We start from the raw sequence: 21,210 nt of genomic DNA, 5'->3' as shown, positions 1-21,210 counted from the left end.
CATTCTACGTTCAAAGGGGATTCTGGTAATCCCATACCTCGACGACCTCTTGATCAAGGGTTCGTCCCATCGGGATTGCAGCCAGAGCCTCCAGCTTACTCTGGACACTCTTATTCGCCTCGGCTGGATAATCAACTACCAGAAGTCATCCTTGATTCCAACCCAACGTCTGGAATTCCTGGGCATGGAATTCGACACCTCTCAGGCTCAGGTCTTCCTCCCCAAGGAGAAGTTCCTTTCTCTTCGTCGGGGTGTCAGCGCTAAAGGGCCCGAACCCTCTGTCTCTCCGCCTCGCCATGAGGGTTCTGGGGAAAATGGTGGCTTCTATGGAAGCAGTCCCCTATACTCAGATCCACTCTCATCCCCTCCAGCTGGCCCTTCTAACTGCCTGGGACAGGAATCCGCTTTCCCTGGACCGTCCGTTTTGCCTCTCTTCCAAGGTGAAACAGTCCCTCTCTTGGACGCTGTCCACCTTCATTCTGTGCGGGAGGTCATTTCTCCCTCCCCGCTGGCAGGTTATCACCACCGACGCCAGTCTCCAGGGTTGGGGAGCGGTCTTTCTCCACCTCACGGCCCAGGGCCGCCGGACTGTTCAAGAGGCACGTCTTCCTATCAACCTCTTGGAAATCAGAGCCATCTTCCTAGCCCTCGTCCACTGGCAGTCCCTCCTCTCTGGAAAGCCGGTCCGCGTTCAGTCGGACAACGCCGCAGCCGTGGCCTACATAAACCATCAGGGAGGGACTCGCAGCAGACAAGTCATGACGGAAGTGGCAAAGATTCTGCGTTGGGCGGAGAGCCACGTTCCCTCTCTCTCTCAGCCGTCCACATCCCAGGGGTGGACAATTGGGAAGCCGACTTTCTAAGTCGCCAAGGCATCGTGGCGGGCGAGTGGTCTCTCCTTCCCTCAATCTTCAACCAAATTTGTCACCGGTGGGGCATCCCAGACGTTGACTTAATGGCCTCCCGGGCAAACCACAAGGTTCCCCAGTACGTTTCCAGATCTCGTGATCCGATGTCCGTCGGATGTGACGCTCTCGTGGGCCCAGTTCCAGGTGCCCTATCTGTTCCCACCCCTCCCCTTGATCCCGAGGGTCATCAAAAAGATCAAGTCGGAAGGGGTCCCCGTACTCTTGGTAGCTCCAGATTGGCCTCACAGGGCCTGGTACGCGGAACTAGTGAACATGCTATCGTACGTTCCATGGAGACTACCGGATTTACCGGATCTTCTTTCGCAGGGGCCCCTCTTCCACCCGAATTTTCGGTCTCTGAATTTAATGGTATGGCCGTTGAGGCCGCGGTCCTGAAGGACGCGGGTTTTTCTCAAAGTGTTATCCAGACTATAATAAGGGCGAGAAAACCGGCTTCCTTGCGTATCTTCCACAGATGTTGGAAGGCCTTTTTCCGATGGTGCGAGGTCAACGGTCTGTTTCCTATGATCTTTTCTCTTCCATCCCTTCTCAGTTTCCTTCAAGCAGGTCTCGATTCGGGACTTTCCCTTAGCACCTTGAAGGGTCAGATATCCGCTCTGTCCATCCTTTTTCAAAGAGACATAGCCTCCTTTCCTCAGGTGAAGACCTTTATTCAGGGGGTCTCTCATATAGCTCCCCCTTATCATCCTCCTGTCGAGCCTTGGGATCTCAACCTCGTGTTAGATGCTACCAGCGTGCGCCTTTTGAACCGATTCAGGACATTTCCTTCTCGCTTCTATCTTGGAAGGTGGCCTTCTTGGTCGCCATCACCTCGATTAGGAGAGTCTCTGAACTGGCAGCGTTGTCCTGTCGCTCTCCCTTTCTACAGAAAAAATGACACGTCACTCCTCATTAAATTTCGGTGCCTGAAACGGGTTACCAATCCCTTAAAATATAATGTGAAAAAAATGTTCCGGCACTCTGAATATTTATGCTTAATCAGAAGAATTGTTTATTGAAGATACATATTCCAGAAATTCGTTGTAACGTTTCGGTCATAACATTGACCTTCGTCAGACAAGGATATGTCAAACATGCATAATCATGTGTGCAGTCTTATAGACCTCTATAGGTAGGGAAGGACCGTCCGTGTTACCATCCAGAGATGTGCATAGTTCCTGGGCGAAACGCTAGGCGTGTTAGGTGAAGACCAGTGAATGGGCGCCATCCCTTTCTAGTCCTGCACCAGGACAAGGTGGTTCTTCGACCGGTTCCTTCCTTCTTACCGAAGGTAGTCTCAGCTTTTCACATCAATGAGGACATTGTCCTCCCTTCCTTGTGCCCTTCCCCGGTTCATCCCTTGGAGAAATCCCTTCACAAGTTGGATGTGGTCAGGGCTATTCGGATTTATCTTGCCAGAACTGCTTCCTTTCGTCAGGCCGATTCTCTGTTCATTGTCTCGGAAGGTCGTCGAAAGGGGCTCCCCGCTTCCAAGTCCACAATTGCTCGTTGGATCCGTTCGGCGGTTCTGGAGGCATACCGTGTCCAAGACAAACGGCCTCCTTTGGGGGTGAAGGCTCACTCTACCCGGGCAGTGGGAGCTTCCTGGGCAGTTCGTCACCAAGCTTCGGCCTCGCAGGTTTGCAAGGCCGCAACGTGGTCATTCATTCACACCTTTGTAAAATTCTACAAGGTGCATACTCAGGCTTCTGCGGACGCGAGCCTGGGTAGGAAGATACTGCAGGCGGCGTTTCTCACCGGCCGACCTAACTCCTCTTTTTCTGCAGAATACCCCGCCCTAGGGACTGCTTTTGGATGTCCCATGGTTACCTGTGTCCCCAAATGAAGCGAGAAAGAAAGGGATTTTTGGTTCTTACCGTAAAATCTCTTTCTTGGAGCCTTCATTGGGGGACACAGCACCCTCCCTTGAAGTTGTACCGTGTTGGCTAACGTGCCGTTGTTGTGGGTTGGTACATAGGTTGAGTTTAATATTACTTGTTCCTACTACTGCTTTTGCACCAACTGAGTTGCCTGGTGCCTGTCGGAGGGTGTATACTGCCGGGGAGGAGCTACTTCTTTATTTGCATAGTGTCAGCCTCCTAGCGACAGCAGCATACAACCATGGTTACCTGTGTCCCCCAATGAAAGCTCCAAGAAAGAGATTTTATGGTAAGAACCAAAAATCCCTCTTTTTGATTTACGTATAATTCTTGGTATCAGCCTCTTGATTGCAGCAGCATGCACCCAGTTACCCGTGTCCCGCAATGAACGGACTAAAACATCATTTAGACATGACCTTTGCCAGATCCATTCATTATAAGAAAACAGGCAGAGTCACTGTGGTCTCTGTATGACCTCTGTTCTGGCAATGTCTGTCTTTTTAAAGTTGTGCACAAGCATGCTCGACTGGTTTTGTGCATACCTAAAAACACAGGACACCCCCAGAACAAAGGCATACAGAGACCATATGGAGTCCAAAGTGAATTAGTCCACCCCATAAATAGTTAACAGTGGTTCTATAAGGCGGTTTGTCTGGTTTTTGGAGTTTAGACATAAACCCTGACATAAGTGCCCAGCAGAGTCCAGGACAGATAGGAACCTGGCCTTAAATAGCAGTTTAGGAATTGTTTTCATTTATTTCTTGTTAATTACATCGTTCACAGTGCGGTATAAGTGGTTTTACAGTTTTATTCTTAAAGTCAGTTTGATTACAGCAGTGTTCGAAGTATACAATTTGTTTCCATTTTGGCACTTTTGAACACCAAAATTAATTTTTTTCTTTTGCAAATTTTTTTTTATTTTTTTTATTTTTTGGATTGCCATATTTTGAGTGCAATAACTATTTTTATTTTTCCGACAACAGATGTATGAAAGATTATTTTTCCAGGGTGAGTTAAGTTTATTGGTACAATTTTTAGGTACTTTAATTGCTTTATGTTCTGATTTTTAACCCCTTCATGACCCAGCCTATTTTGACCTTAATGACCTGGCCGTTTTTTGCAATTCTGACCAGTGTCCCTTTATGAGGTAATAACTTAGGAACGCTTCAACGGATCCTAGCGGTTCTGAGATTGTTTTTTCGTGACATATTGGGCTTCATGTTAGTGGTAAATTTAGGTCGATAATTTTTGCGTTTATTTGTGAAAAAAACGGAAATTTGGCGAAAATTTTGAAAATTTCGCAATTTTCACATTTTGAATTTTTATCCTGTTAAACCAGAGAGTTATATGACACAAAATAGTTAATAAATAACATTTCCCACATGTCTACTTTACATCAGCACAATTTTGGAAACAAAATTTTTTTTTGCTATGAAGTTATAAGGGTTAAAATTTGACCAGTGATTTCTCATTTTTACAACAAAATTTACAAAACCATTTTTTTTAGGGACCACCTCACATTTGAAGTCAGTTTGAGGGTTCTATATGGCTGAAAATACCCAAAAGTGACACCATTCTAAAAACTGCACCCCTCAAGGTGCTCAAAACCACATTCAAGAAGTTTATTAACCCTTCAGGTGCTTCACAGCAGCAGAAGCAACATGGAAGGAAAAAATGAACATTTAAATTTTTAGTCACAAAAATGATCTTTTAGAAACAATTTTTTTATTTTCCCAAGGGTAAAAGGAGAAACTGGACCACGAAGGTTGTTGTCCAATTTGTCCTGAGTACGCTGATACCTCATATGTGGGGGTAAACCACTGTTTGGGCTCACGGCAGGGCTCGGAAGGGAAGGAGCGCCATTTGACTTTTTGAAGGAAAAATTGGCTCCAATCTTCAGCGGACACCATGTCGCGTTTGGAGAGCCCCCGTGTGCCTAAACATTGCAGCTCCCCCACAAGTGACCCCATTTTGGAAACTAGACCCCACAAGGAACTTATCTAGAGGCATAGTGAGCACTTTAAACCCCCCAGTTGCTTCACAAATTGATCTGTAAAAATGAAAAAGTACTTTTTTTTCACAAAAAAATTATTTTAGCCTCAATTTTTTCATTTTCACATGGGCAACAGGATAAAATGGATCCTAAAATTTGTTGGGCAATTTCTCCTGAGTACACCTATACCTCACATGTGGGAGTAAACCACTGTTTGGGCACATGGTAAGGTTCGGAAGGGAAGGAGCGCCATTTGAATTTTTGAATGGAAAATTAGCTCCAATCGTTAGCGGACACCATGTCGCGTTTGGAGAGCCCCTGTGTGCCTAAATATTGGAGCTCCCCTACAAGTGACCCCATTTTAGAAACTAGACCCCCCAAGGAACTTATCTAGATGCATATTGAGCACTTTAAACCCCCAGGTGCTTTACCGAAGTTTATACCGCAGAGCCGTGAAAATAAAAAATAATTTTTCTTTCCTCAAAAATGATTTTTAGCCCGGAATTTTTTATTTTCCCAAGGGTAACAGGAGAAATTGGACCCCAAATGTTGTTGTCCAGTTTGTCCTGAGTACGATGATACCCCATATGTGGGGGTAAACCACTGTTTGTGCGCACGGCAGGGCTCGGAAGGGAAGGCACACCATTTGGCTTTTTGAATGGAAAATTAGCTCCAATCATTAGCGGACACCATGTTGCGTTTGGAGAGCTGCTGTGTGCCTAAACATTGGAGCTCCCCGACAAGTGACCCCATTTTGGAAACTAGACCTCCCAAGGAACTAATCTAGATGTGTGGTGAGCACTTTGAACCCCCAAGTGCTTCACAGAAATTTATAACGCAGAGCCATGAAAATAAAAAATAATTTTTCTTTTCTCAAAAAAGATTTTTTAGCCCTCAATTTTTTATTTTCCCAAGCGTAACAGGAGAAATTTGACCCTAAAAGTTGTTGTCCAGTTTCTCCTGAGTACGCTGATACCCCATATGTGGGGGAAAACCACTGGGCACATGCCGGGGCTCGGAAGGGAAGTAGTGACGCTTTGTATTGCAGACTTTGATGGAATGGCCTGCAGGCATCATGTTATGTTTGCAGAGCCCCTGATGTGCCTAAACAGTAGAAACCCCCCACAAGTGACCCCATTTTGGAAACTAGACCCCCCAAGGAACTTATCTAGATATGTGGTGAGCACTTTGAACCCCCAAGTGCTTCACAGAAGTTTATAACGCAGAGCCATGAAAATAAAAAATAATTTTTCTTTTCTCAAAAATGATTTTTTAGCCCACAATTTTTTATTTTCCCAAGGGTAACAGGAGAAATTGGACCCCAAAAGTTGTTGTCCTGTTTCTCCTGAGTACGCTGATACCCCATATGTGGGGGAAAACCACTGTTTGGGCACATGCCGGGGCTCGGAAGGGAAGTAGTGACGCTTTGTATTGCAGACTTTGATGGAATGGCCTGCGGGCATCATGTTACGTTTGCAGAGCCCCTGATGTGCCTAAACAGTAGAAACCCCCCACAAGTGACCCCATTTTGGAAACTAGACCCCCATGGAACTTATCTAGATATGTGGTGAGCACTTTGAACCCCCAAGTGCTTCACAGAAGTTTACAACGCAGAGCTGTGAAAATAAAAAAATCATTTTTCTTTCCTCAAAAATGATTTTTTAGCCCGCAATTTTTTTATTTTCACAAGTGTAACAGGAGAAATTGGACCCCAATAGTTGTTGCCAAGTTTGTCCTGAGTATGCTGGTACCCCATATGTGGGGGTAAACCACTGTTTGGGCGCACGTCAGGGCCCGGAAGGGAGGGAGCACCATTTGACTTTTTGAACCCAAGATTGGCTGGAATCAATGGTGGCGCCATGTTGCGTTTGGAGACCCCTGATGTGCCTAAACAGTGGAAACCCCTCAATTCTAACCCCAACACACCCCTAACCCTAATGCCAACTCTAGCCATAACCCTAATCACAACCCTAACCCCAACACACCCCTAATCCCAACCCTAACGCTAACCCTAACCACAACCCTAACCCCAACACACCCCTAACCATAACCCTAACCACAAGCCTAATCTTAACCCTATTTCCAACCCTAGCCCTAATTCCAACCCTAACTCTAATTCCAACTCTAACCCTAAGGCTATGTGCCCACGTTGCGGATTCGTGTGAGATTTTTTTCGCACCATTTTTGAAAAATCCGCAGGTAAAAGGCACTGCGTTTTACATGCAGATTTACCGCAGATTTCCAGTGTTTTTGTGCGGATTACACCTGCGGATTGCTATTGAGGAACAGGTGTAAAACGCTGCGGAATCCACACAGAGAATTGACATGCTGTGGGAAATACAACGCAGCATTTCTGCTTGGTATTTTCCACACCATGGGCACAGCGGATTTGGTTTTCCATAGGTTTACCTGGTACTGTAAACCTGATGGAACACTGCTACGAATCTGCAGTGGCCAATCCGCTGCGGATCCGCAGCCAAATCCGCACCATGTGCACATAGCCTAATTCTAATGGTATGTGCACACGCTGCGGAAAACGCTGCGGATCCGCAGCAGCGTTTCCGCAGCTGCGGGTCTGCAGCAGCGTTTCCGCAGCTGCGGGTCCGCAGCAGCGTTTCCGCAGCTGCGGGTCCGCAGCAGTTAACCATGAGTTTACAGTTGAATGTAAAGCTATGGGAAACAAAAAACGCTGTGCACATGCTGCGGAAAAAACTGCGTGGAAACGCAGCGGTTTACATTCCGCAGCATGTCACTTCTTTCTGCAGATTCCGCAGCGGTTTTACAACTGTTCCAATAGGAAACGCAGTTGTAAAACCGCAGTGAAATCTCCAGAAAAACTGTGGTAAATCCGCAGCGGTTTTGCACTGCGGATTAATCCACAGAGTACCAGAATACGTGTGCACATAGCCTTACCCTAGCCCTAACCCTACCCCTAACTTTACCCCTAACTCTAACCCTACCCCTACCCCTAACCCTAACCCTAGTGGGAAAAAAAATAAAAATATTTTCTTTACTTTATTATTGTCCCTACCTATGGGGGTGATAAAGGGGGGGTTCATTTACTATTTTTTTTATTTTGATCACTGTGATGGGTTATATCACAGTGATCAAAATGTACATTGAACGAATCTGCCGGCCGGCAGATTCGGCGGGCGCACTGCGCATGCGCCCGCCATTTTGGAAGATGGCGGCGCCCAGGGAGAAGACGGACCGACTCCGGGAGGTTTGGTAAGTATGAAGGGGTGGTGGGGGGGTGAATCGGAGCACAGGGGGGAGCGGACACTAGGACGGGGGAGCGGACAGGCGGACGCAGGGGAGTACCGGACTGAACGGAGGACCGGGGAGCAGATCGGTGGCAGTGGGGGGGGGCAGATCAGGATTTCCAGCCATGGCCGATGATATTGCAGCATCGGCCATGGCTGGATTGCAATATTTCACCATTTTCATAGGTGAAATATTGCAAATTGCTCTGATTGGCTGTTGCACTTTCAACAGCCAATCAGAGCGATCGTAGCCACGTGGGGGCAAAGCCACCCCCCCTGGGCTAAAGTACCACTCCCCCTGTCCCTGCAGATCGGGTGAAATTGGAGTTAACCCTTTCACCCGATCTGCAGGGACGTGATCCCTCCATGACGCATACGGTGCGTCACAGGTCGGATTGGCACCGACTTTCATGACGCAGCGTATGCGTCAAAGGTCGGGAAGGGGTTAAGAGACAGAATTAACAAATTAAAAGAAATTTAGTTTTTACTTATTTTTTTTGTGTGCTTTACACTGCAGTAAAAGTAATACGACAACTTTATTGTTTAGGTCAGAACACTTAGTGATTCCAATGGTTATAGGTGTTTTATACTTTGCTATTTTTGCATTGCATACTTTTTACATAATTTGGTGCAGCAAAAAAATGCTTTAACAGCTGTAACTTTTTAATTTTTATCGCTAATTGAGAGCTTGTTTTTTTTTTTGTTTTTTTTTGCTGGGCGAGATCACCATTTCATCAACACCTTTTTTTTCTTCTTTACATAATGCTTTTTGATTGCGTTTTCATACACTTTTTGTGGCAGAATAATGAGGACGAAAAGGTTTTTTTTTTCATGAGGGCTCACATATTTTTGTTTTGTTTTTTCATTCGTTCTTTATTTTGGATTTTTTTTCACATATTTTCAAATTTTGTAGAACGTATTTGTTTACTTAGTCTCTACATGGGATTTGACCATTGTAAACTCTGTTGGTCAATTTCACTGCAATACTCATGTATTAAAACCTACAAGAGAAAAAAGTGAGCAAAAACCCTGATGTAACGAAGTAAAAAAGCAAAAGTGCATTTTTTAGTAATACTGTTTTTTTATCAAAAAATAGCACAAAAGCCATCCCACCTTGTCAAGGTAACTCTGATCGGGACAGTCCTACACTGTCTAATATTAAAACCTTACCATGTGTCAATTTTGACCTCAGTGTGAATAAGGGCAGACAAAAGGACTGGGCCCAACCAGTGAAACACTAGACTGTGGAAGCCTTATATATAATCTCTAGCCCAGAAGCAGGGAGGCCACACCCTGGCTTGCACAGAATGCAAGAAAACAGAGAAAAAAAAACACAAAAATTGAGCTTAACTTGAGTTGGTACACATGCAAAGGTTAAACGCATGTTCACACTGGCCACAAAACATTAAAACCTACAAGAGAAAAAAGTGAGCAAAAACTCTGATGTAACTAAGTAAAAAAGCAAAAGTGCATTTAAATAACAGAGTTTTTAGTAATACTGGTTTTTGATCAAAAAATAGCACAAAAGCACAATACTCATGTATTGAAGTGCATCAGAGCTGTCAGTCTTACACTGATGTTGCAGCGAGCGGTTCTATGTGCAGTAACATGTCACGCTTCTCGTGTCCTTGAAGTCACTTTTTCTGTTACCCTTCAATCCGTTTCAGAATCCTATTCAGAGTTTTGATCTGCCCATGAACTTGACCGATTGGTTCCCTCAGCAAAGAATGAAGACAAAGCGTGAAGAAATCCGGAATCTTATCCTTGGTTTGCAGGAACTTCAAAGCAAAGACAAGACGGGTCAGCGGGACCTTGGCATAACGCAGCCCACCCCACAGGAGGGAACAGAGCAGTTAATCGGAGAATTTGATAGTATATGAATACTTCATGTGTGGCACCCGACTCTACCATCACAAAAGGAAAGCAGACTTGTTTTAAAATTTGCTGTAATTCGGTATTTGAGCAGCTCCCTGGTTTCAACATCACTCGAAGGACTGACAGATTGCCAGCCACATTCAGTACATGAAATACTTATAGGACTGTACATATGGTAATAAGGCCATTTCTTTTCAGTATTTATGAGTTGTTGTTTTTTTTTTCCCTGTCTCATTCTTAAGAAGTGTTTGTCATCCTCTTAACAGTAGCTACAAACTCAACTTACACTTCAAATAAAAAGAAATTATAGGCTCACATTTTAATGTTCATAGTTATTTAGTATGAGGTTGTAATGTTTGACAGATGTCTGCGTTCACATGTAAACAGCCCTTCTTGTATACGATAATATGATCTTTATCGTCCCACCTTTTAACTAGTAGCAGCACTTTGGCATGTAACTGGCTAGAATAAAACAGGCAGACCCATTATGTACCTAATGAATGTTCCCCTGTTGCCCCAGCTATCTTATGTTCACTGTTTAGCAGTGGTCAAATAGCCAAATACTGGCCCCACTTTTTTATGATCTAAACCTTATTACAAGTAGGCCAGGGATTGGCTGCAGTGGTCACGTGGGTGGTCAACACATGACCACTAAAATAAGCAGTGACCGGCATGGAGCATCAGAGCGACGTAGCTGGAGCAACATGACTTTGATCAGGTAAGTAAGGGCTATTGTTTAACAACATTTTATGCATTTCGTTTTAGTTTTGTTCATTCCAGAAAATCCCTTTAAAACCTTTTAGTTGCGATTTAGCCGCTGACTGTATATTGAAAAAAATAAAAAGAGGGTTAAACTCAAGGCTATTACAGCCGAATGAGGCTATGCTGCAGTTCCAAACTCAGCTCATAGACAAACATGGGACTGTTTCATCCCTTTTATTCTAATCATGTCCAATCCCTGCAAGCTATTTAATTTTTAGCGTATTTTCTCCTCCTTTAGCTATTTATCTGTTTGCTTTTTTAATTTGGTTCTTCTAATGTAACGGGAGGACAAAAGTTTCTGATTTGATAAGTTTGTTTCTCATGTGATTTATGCACTAAATCATGCAATAATAGATCTTTTTTTTTTCGCGGTTTACCAGATCTACTGCCCATCTATCATTAATAATTTCTTGTTCATGCGTCATTTTTCACCTCAAGGGACATTTAAGGCCCTGTCTACCCGTTGCTTACATACAAAGGGAGCCATTTTGTCAACTGAGAATTTAGCCAACCAGATACCACAATTTGTAATGGGACATGAGTACCAAAATATTATAATACCATAGATTAAAGTCAGGTCACAAAGTAATGGAAAGGATAGGTTTCCCCTGACCCCAATCACAAGCTGCTGTACTTGAGACTATAGTGATCTAATCTGAGCAGACGTGCTACAGGTAAGTCATAAAGATAGAAAGCAGAATGAAAATGGAAACCACTGGTTTTGTATTGGTTTCCAGTTACTCATTCTCGTTTTTTTTATTTTGTTAGGACTGGACAGTAGTCTTTATCCATTAGGCCCTGTTCACGTCTCGTATGGCCTCCAAGTGACATATACATGGAGCAAAAACTCCTAACATGTAAATTCCAGAAAGCCGAGTGGAACCCAAATACTTTGTAAAAAAATATTCTTCATGGTATGTTGTTTTGTTTGTTACCATTGGGTGAAATAGAATATGGTCAATGCTATTCCATAATTTCTTTTTTTGTAGCTTACTGACGCCAATGGATCTTTATAGCTATGCTTGGCATGTACGTCAGGAGCTTTTTCTGGTATACATGCTAAAAGGAGGTCACCAACATGATGTGAATACAGTCTTACATTGTTGGCTATAGGACTTAATGACATGGTTCTAAAGGTGGCCATGCACATTGGGTGAGTGCCTGGCAGATGTGAGTGAAAAGATAGATTGGACATGTTGGATTTCAGCTTTGTCCCCATGAGAGAAAAGCTGAAATTCTAATAGCAGAGTATCTTCTCTTTATTGAAAAGTCTTACATGTATGGCCACCTTAAAGGAAAAGTCAAAGCAAAAGGAAAAGTTCTCCACCAACTTGGATCTGTAAAAAGAAAACTAATTGATACCCCTCTACTGGCACCCACTTGGCTCCAGTGCAAGCTGCTTCATGGCTTATGCCGGCACAAGAAATGGAGACATCACTGTTGAATCAGTTTCAGAAACAACGCGGCGGCAGAAAAAACATCCAAAGAAGCGCTGCTCAAGTCATCTGACTGTTGCAGCCAATCACCGGTCACAATGATTAAAGAAGATGTGGAGGGCACCACTTATATGATAATGAAGAAGATTTTTAAAGAATGGGGTTCACCCATGGGCAGTATAAGTATATAACATGCAAAACACAAGAAAAAGAATGCCCACATACATAGGGAACACCCAAACAAATTAAACACTCAATTTATTATGGAAAAAACATGACACTACAAACACAACAATTTAAAAACATTTAAAACCGTTCTGAAAATCCACAAAGACCATGTCCAATAATATGGATCATGGACATCCCGTAACTACTAAAATATGCTTGATGCTGTGTACATGGACTCAACAATAAATGTTAAATACAGGAAAAAAATTATCAATAAGAGCAGCCCCCCATCTATTCACAGTACCATATAAAATATGTGGTGGGAAAGGGTATATATATGCATATATGTCCTGTACAAAAAAAAATGGACACAAATATATGCAGGCTTTTTTAGCACACAATAAAGACCATACTCGGACAAAAAGGGAATAATAGTATCCAAGATGTGAAACAAAGTCTTGAAAGAAAACTTAAATGACACTAATGACCCAACTGTGTGTATCTGGTCCAATGCCCCAGTCCGGTTGCTATACAAAACCTGTTATCCACATAACAAATGAAGAGACAGAGAAGGAAGCCAGTGCTCAGATCCCATGAATGGGACACCTGGAAGTCCAGCAAAGAGCCATGTGAGCAAGAGGTAGTAGCGGGTGAACCCCACGCGTATCTCCACTAACAATGTGGCTTCTTCAGGGGTGGAAGTTCATCATACCCTTTCCCACCACATATTTTATATGGTACTGTGAATAGATGGGCTGCCCTTATTGATAATTTTTTTCCTGTATTAAACATTTATTGTTGAGTCCATGTACACAGCATCAAGCATATTTTTGGTAGTTACGGGATGTCCATGATCCATATTATTGGACATGGCCTTTGTGGATTTTCAGAACTGTTTTAAATGTTTTTAAATTGTTGTGTTTGTAGTGTCATGTTTTTTCCATAATAAATAGAGTGTTTAATTTGTTTGGGTGTTCCCTATGTATGTGGGCATTTTTTTTCTTGTGTTTTGCAATCACCGGTCACAGCCATCATGTGGATTGTGGAACAGTGACGGCTCTATTTCCAGTACCGGAACAAACCAGCCTGCATAGGATTCAGGTGAGTGGCGGTAGTTGCGTATCAATTACTTTGATGTTTTTTTAAAGCTCACAACCCCTAGAGAACGTGTTTTTTTTGTTTTGTTTTTTCCCCACACTGCTCTTTATAAGTGTGCAACTTTTATGCAAGCTCCCACAATGCACTTCTCTCTGTGAAAAAATGTCATGTTGCTCAGAAATAAATCGCACAATCTGCTGACGTCACTTACTGCACAGGACCAAAGTGGGCTAATGAAAGCGTACATGTTCATATCATCTTGAAGGCATCTCCCAAATACAAGCTTTTCAAATATTAATAGTCTAACAGTGATTGATTTTTCCAGCCATTATCTCCGTTTTATCGTTTGATCTGGGGGTAATGTCCATTTTTTGTTCATGGGTTCCGTGATCTGAAACCTCATCGAATGTGTCATATGCCCTGTCTACATTTATCTGCTCTGTATTCTTGTTATTAGAGTTGAGTAAAAAGATTTGCAGAACCCCAATTCAGTGGCCATGTCGGTAGTCCATGGCATCTTGCCGAGAGCTTGGGAAACCTCCTCCCACTTTCTGGCAATCCCAGGACCTCTTCTGCTTAGTAAACCTGTAAAGACGTCCTACCGGCAGCTGGTCGCAGGTTTGCTGGTTCCGGGCTACCAATGTGGTCGCTGGACCAGGTGCCAATGAATCTTTTTGCTCCACTTTATTCTGGCGTGTTGGCCTCTGGTTACCGACGTGTCCTGGGGGATCTTTTTGCTGAACTCAATTGTGATGCATTGTGGAATATATTTCTGTGCCTTCCATCTGCTCTGACGTCTCCCAAGTGCTAGACCTTTATCCATCTAAACCCTGTTTTAACGCAACAAGAACAAGTGCTGAAGCAATATCAATGTTTTGTAAATCTTTGTACTGTTCCCTTTAAACTGGTAATACCTGATGTACTGCTAAAGTCTGTATTTTGCATGGATTTTCTTTTAGAATGCTCACAATCTGTTGGCAGCCAACATTCTGTTACATTCGCTTTGGTTTATTTACTCAATGTTTGCTTTGTTTTGTTTTCTTTTATCACATTTTCTTTCTACTTGTGTTAGTTTATACCATTGCTTTCAGTTTAGTCATTTCTTCTATATTTCATATAAGCTGCACAAGGGATGAGCCTTTATAAGGTTTAGCTTTTTCTTACCAGTATCAGATGTTTTGCACAGTCAACCACATCATCTGGACAAGTGGGGTTTTTGAGTCCCCTTTCTATGAGAGTGCTTATTATTATTTCGTAACCTGTATATTCATTTACATTTGTTATATAAATGCATACAGAATGCTGAAGTGCTTAGTGTTTCACACTGCATAGTTTTAAGATGGTGGGGGGGTTTTTTGGAGCCTATTTTGTTGTTAGTGCTGTAATAGGTTAATTGTATAAAAAAAATATTTATTATTTTTGAAATAAAAAAACACTTCTAGAATATTAATGTAAATTCACTTTAATGTATATTGTATTTTTTTAATTATATGTCCCATAAGAAATTAATATGCACAACTTAAGGGGGGGCGCGAATTAACAGCCGTGCCGTTGACCCAAGTTTTTACTTCTGTTATCCCATATTTTGGTTTTATTGAATGACAGTCTTCATCAGGATTCTTACATAGAAAAAACTGGAGCTAGAAGACATGATCAGTCAATAGTCTCTGTAAGGACTTTCTATTGTTCTTTCCATGTGCAGAATTGACATGGCAGTGCTGGCTCATTATAAAGAGAAGCCATGACCCTCGTGGGAGCAGAGCTAATGACTAGCCCCTAAAGTCGTGAGAACCTCTCATTTGTCCTTAAACAATAGTGGTTAGCAAAATTAAAAGGGGTTGTCATTTTTCACATACCGCTATAAAAAAAAAATGTTGCTCCAAAGGTTTAGAAAGGCAAAAAAAATATATTTTTTTTTAAACTTGAGCTTTTACGCCCCGTCTCGGTGTCTGGATGCTGCAGACTGCCAATGACTGATATTGAAGCCCAGCTGATCTGTTATTGATGACCTATCCTAAATACAGATTAGGAATTTAGGCTGGCAGCTTAGTTCTAACAATTTCATGCTCTCGAAAGGGGCCATGGTTCAACTCTGTCGATGTAACCTCAACCCAGAAGTGGATGAACACAATGGGCTTTGCTTCAATTTGATCTAGCAATAACAACACATCTTCCAGTTTTTCGAAGTATACAAGGACTTTTTCAAAGAGATCTGTCATAAAAATGTAAATAGAAATCGTTAACTAAGAATAAACTCTTATATGCACTCCAAATACCTAGTGCTTATTAGAAGCCTACCTGTGCGTCTATACACCGGTGATGTGACCTGCTGTCCTGGATTCCACCGAAAGGTATAAAGATGTGATGATTCCGCTGTCCTGGATCCACCCAAAAGTGGTAAGCCGGGTTGTCCTGGCTTGATCTTCCCGAGACTGTAGACTGCGTGCTGGTCACGTCTGTTCTAACACTGGTTAGAAAGAATCTGCTGTCCTGTATCTGTGGGACGTCACTAAAGCTGCAGACTTTTCTTCACAATCGGAAAGATCAAGTTCACTCAACAGATTTTTAAATGAAATTAATAAAAATCGTTTTAATCTGCACTTTACATCCACTATTGATACCGCTATTAATTTTTTCAGATAAAAGAAATACCAGCTTACCCAGACTCTAGGCAGTCGGAGGCACGAGATCCATAGCAGAAGATGCAATTTCATGTGAACGAAAAGAAGGATGATCCAGCCTCCAGAATTTGTAGCCAAAAAATTTATTGGATAGGACAAGGTGCAAAAAAAAAATGTATGTACAAAAATCAATAAAAGGACAGCATAGTAGTGTGTCTTGTTCTTGATTTTTGTACAGAATTTTTTTGGCCAAAAATTCTGGAGGCTGGATCAACCCTTCTTTTCGTCCACATTATTATTTTTTTTTTTAGATATTACTGTGTTTATAGATGGAAGTAATAAAGCCACCAAAATGTATAGTAAACCAACTGATGGTAACAGTTACATCCTATTGGATAGTTGTCACCTTCCAATATGGCTAGAAAAAAATGCTGACAGGACAACTGGAGAATTAGAAGAACTGTACTAAACATGAAGAATAAAACAATGGTCAATTATTGGGTAGCAAATTTTGGGGTATGGAAAATGTGAAATAACACTGGAGAGGAAGAAATATACACAATGTCAAGAACAGAAAGCAAATGGATATTTTTATTAAACACATTAAGACCATACGGTCTAAACAGCGAAATAGAATTATTATTTGCCTTTTAAATTTTAAGCTTCATACTCCACCAATGAGCAGATAGTGATCTATATAAGAACTGCCACCGGCCGTACATGTAATCCCTGACAAATGAGGTAGGAGCCTCAAAAATGCATTGGTTGAACAGCCGATACTTCACCTTGGTGAAGGAAAGCCTGTGGCTTTAGTGACGTCACACAGGCACAGGACTGCAGATCTTTTTGAGCCAGTGTATGAGCAGACGTGACAGGCCTGCACGCTGTCTACACGGTCTGCGGAGGATCAAGCACGGATCCAGGACAGCCGGCTTACCACTTTTGGGTGGATCTGGGACCGTTGAACCATCACGTCTTCATACATTTGGGTGGAACCCAGGACAGCCCGCTGCGGCGTATAGACGCACAGTTGGGCTTCTGATAAGCATCAGTTATTTTGAGCACATATATTTATTTTATTCATAATTAACATAGTTTATTGCGCACGTGAGTTTTCCGGTGCGCTTATATGTAGCTTTAATAACAATACTGGGAGGCGTTGATGCCCATATTTTAACGTAAATAGAAAACCGGACGGATCTTAAAGTGGGAGAAAGGAAGAACAGTATGAATTATGTACTCATACATCAAGTAGTGTCAGTAATATTGTGATTGAATAAAATAGGATAGTATGTCTAACATTAGAATCACTGAGTAAAGGTGTAAATATAATTGGAATGTAGCATGGTTTGGTATCCCGGGACTTGGAAGGCTGACAAATGATGTCCTAAGAAAGAAGTACATGATCAGTGAAGAACTGATAGAAAACAAGAATATAGAAGAGCGAAAAGGAATGTATAGAGCAACAGATGGAGAGTATCCGAAGTTGGTATTTGAGTATATGTTATATAAAGAGAACTGGTACAGGAATGTACAGCCATGAAGGATGCTAAAGAAAACTGATTAAAAGAAATCAGAAAAGAAGCATATGGAAAACAATGTAAAGCAGAAGAGAACAAAGGGCAGGAGCCTGGGTAAGAAATAAGGAAGTGTGGAGGTTTGAAGATGAAGAATAGATAAATGTATAAAAGTGCATTTATTGGAACTGACACAATAACCATGTACACTAGAGTCATTGATTTCAATTTTTAAACTAAAAAAAAGGAATAGGCCGTTCAAAAAATGTCAGCATTTACAAACTCAAATATTTGCAGTATAAATAAATAAATGCTGCTCTACGGGAACTGCGATCCCCCAAACAGCAGTATATGTACGGCGGCATGATTGCGTGGCCTCATGCTGAGCACCATGGCGAGCGGGTGTGGGTGTCAGCTTGTGTGAGAGCTGACACCCTGAAGCAGAGGTGTGTCTAGCCTTTCCTGCACCTGGGGCAAAGGATCAGCTTGGTGCCCCCCCCCCCCCAAACCCTCCCCCCATTTGAACCTTAACTATTGAAACTATGACCAAGCCAAGGTACATTCCTGAATCACCATAATGTTAAAATAGATACCAATACAAGTAAAATTAATTGAGACATCAGTAGGTTAAGTGTTTTTGAATATCCATATTGAATAAGGAGCCCCATATGATCCTGCATAAAGGTTAATAATGGCCCCCATAAGATGCTCCATAGACACATTTGCCCAATATAGTGCTGCACAAACGTTATGGCCCCACAAGATGCTCTATACAGACACTTGCCCCATACAGTGCTGCACAAACGTTATGGCCCCATAAGATGCTCTATACAGATACTTGCCCCATATAGTGCTGCACAAATGTTATGGCCCCATAGATGCTCCATACAGACACTTGCCCCGTTATAGTGCTGCACAAAGGTTATGGTCCCCATATAGTGCTGCACAAACGTTATGGCCCCATATAGTGCTGCACAAACATTATGGCCCCCCCATATAGGGCTGCACAAGCATTATGGCCCCCATATAGTGCTGCACAAACATTATGGCCCCATATAGTGCTGCACAAAGGTTATGGCCCCTTATAGTGCTGCACAAACATGGCCCCCATATAGTGCTGCACAAACATGGCCCCCATATAGTGCTGCACAAACATTATGGCCCCCATATAGTGCTGCACAAACATTATGGCCCCATATAATGCACAAATGTTATGGCCCCATAAGATGCCCCATACATATATTTGCCCCATTTGCTGTTACTGCGATAAAAAAAAAATCACATACTCACCTCTCCGTCGCTCAGGCCCCCGGCACTTTCAATATTCACCGCTCCTCGTTCCAGCCGCCGCTCCATCTTCCGCCTCCTCTGCACTGACGATTAGGCAGAGGGCGTGCACTAACTACGTCATCGCGCCCTCTGACCTCAGCGTCACTGCAGAAGATGTACCGGCGGCTGGAACGAGGAGCAAGTGAATATCGCGCAGAGCTCCCCTCCCCATATACTCACCTGCTCCTGGCGCGGTGCAGTCCTTGCTTCCCCGGCGCTGCTGCTTCTTCCTGTACTGAGCGGTCACCGTTACCGCTCATTACAGTAATGAATATGCGGCTCCACCCCTATGGGTACAGGAAGAAGCCGGGGTGCCAGGCAGCCAGGGACCGCGCGAGGAGTAGGTGAGTATAATTAGACAGCCCCCCGCTCCCTGGCCCTGCCAACCCCCTCCTTGGACCCCGCCGCATCATCAGGCAGCCCACTGGCGCCCCCTGTCGGTTGCGCCCAGGGCCCATGCCCCGGCTGCCCCCCCCCCCCTGGATACGCCACTGCCCTGCAGCAACGCCCACGATCAGAGCTAGCACCGATAACGGGCATTTAGCCCAACTGATGCCGCTGTCAGTAGATAGAGGAGCATCGCGCAGTGAATGTGATCGCTTTGTCCTGATGGTCTCCCTGGCAGCAAGATGGTGCGGGGTCCTTCAGGGAAGGTGGCATGTCAGTGCCTGCTCCGAGCAGGACCTGAGATGCCTCCTTCCCTGCCTGTCATAAGCTGCTCTGATGCTCTGCAGTGCAGATGCATTGTGGAGTATCAGATCAGCGATCTAATGCTAATACAGTAATGTCCCATCCTGGGATAATGTAAAAAAGTTTAAAAAATATATATATTAAGTGTAAAAATATATTTTTTTAAATCCCCAAATAAAGAACAAAAAAAAGAAATATTTTTCCAATAAATACATTTATGTAAATAAATAAACAATAAAAATACACATATTTGGTATTGCTGCATTTCGTAACAACACGCTCTGTAAAACTGCCCCACTAGTGAGCATCGTAAAAAAACAAATGAGGCAAAGAACAATGCTTTATCATCATGCCGCTGCCAAACAAAAAGTGCAATAAAACACGATCAAAAAGATGAATGTTAATAAAAATCATACCGTTGAAAACGTCATCTTGTCCCACAAAAAACAATCCACCATACAGCTCCATCAGCAGAAAAAAAAGTTATAGTTCTCAGAATAAAGCGATGCAAAAATAATTACCTTTTCTATAAAAGTTTTTGTTGTGTAAAAGTGCCAAAATATATAAAAAAATATATAAATTGGGTATCGCTGTAATCGTACTGACCCGAAGAATAAAACTGCCTTACCAATTTTGCCACAAGTGGAACATTTTTTGGGGAATTGGGTGTTTTATGTCGTTCCGCTTGTGATAAAATTGATAAGCCAGCTTTATTCATCGGGTCAGTACGATTACAGCGATACCCAATTTATAGTTTGTTTTGCCACTTTTACACAAAACAATTTTATAAAAAAAAAATAGTTTTGCATCCTTATATTCTGGAAGCTATAACTTTTTTATTTTTCCACTGTTTGACAAGATCACATCTTCAGAGATACAATTTTTATTGGTCTTTATCATGTTTTATTCCAATTTTTGTTCGATGGTATGATAAGTTAAAAAAAACTACGCAAAAAAATGTAAATGCTTTACTTTTTTTTTTTAACTGTGTTCACTGAAGGGTTAACTAGTGGAACAGGTTTATAGGTCAGGCTATTCCGGACGGGTGGCTACCAAATGTGTACTTTTTTTTTTTTACATAAATGTATTTATTGGATTAATTTTTGTTCTTTATTTTGTGATTTATTTTTTTAAATATCTTTACAATTTGCACTAACTTTTTTACATTGTCCCAGGATGGGACATTAACTTCACACTGACAGGTCGCTGATCTAATAATGCTTCTCCACCATGAAGACCATTGGCACAAGCGTTGTGCCAGTGGAAGCACAGACAGACCTCCCTCAGCAATATGCTGTAGTGTCACTGTCACTATTAACAGCGGCATCAGAGGGGTTAAAAGCCCACGATCTATGCTAGAACTGATCGTCGGGCGTTGCTGCAGGGTCATATAGAGCTGATGTCCACTTTTGATCATGGCAGCACTCAGTGTGAGCCCACGTGATCATCTCGCCATATATATACCGCGACTTGCGGGAACGCAGCTCCCACTACGCATGTCAAGAAGGGGTTAAACAAGAGCCCTCTGTTTCAAGTTTATTTTACTCGCTTATATGGTGCCCTTAATCTGCACATGTTTTTCCAGTTACAGTTGCCTTTCACTATACCTTCTGTCTGATTTCTACTGGGACCCTGAAAGGACTTTTTATTTTTAGCGAAAAAGGAGGGAG

General features: G+C 42.6%; 1 protein-coding gene across 9 annotated transcripts in view; it reads left to right on the top strand.

Annotated features, from left to right (window-relative positions):
- SENP6 (SUMO specific peptidase 6) overlaps positions 1-10,236 on the top strand; it is a 147,676-nt gene extending 137,440 nt beyond the window's left edge. For all 9 annotated transcript variants that reach the window (XM_077289874.1, XM_077289873.1, XM_077289871.1 and 6 more), the window contains one exon: positions 9,712-10,236. In XM_077289874.1, the coding sequence (XP_077145989.1) occupies positions 9,712-9,924 (213 nt within the window). In that variant the 3' untranslated portion in view covers positions 9,925-10,236. The remainder of the gene's footprint in view (positions 1-9,711) is intronic.
- Positions 10,237-21,210: the final 10,974 nt, after the last annotated feature.

Source organism: Ranitomeya variabilis, chromosome 2, assembly GCF_051348905.1.
Source record: "Ranitomeya variabilis isolate aRanVar5 chromosome 2, aRanVar5.hap1, whole genome shotgun sequence".
NCBI classification, from domain to species: Eukaryota; Metazoa; Chordata; class Amphibia; order Anura; family Dendrobatidae; genus Ranitomeya; species Ranitomeya variabilis.
Note: the sequence above shows the minus strand (reverse complement) of the source record. Positions and strands in the feature narration are given on the sequence as shown.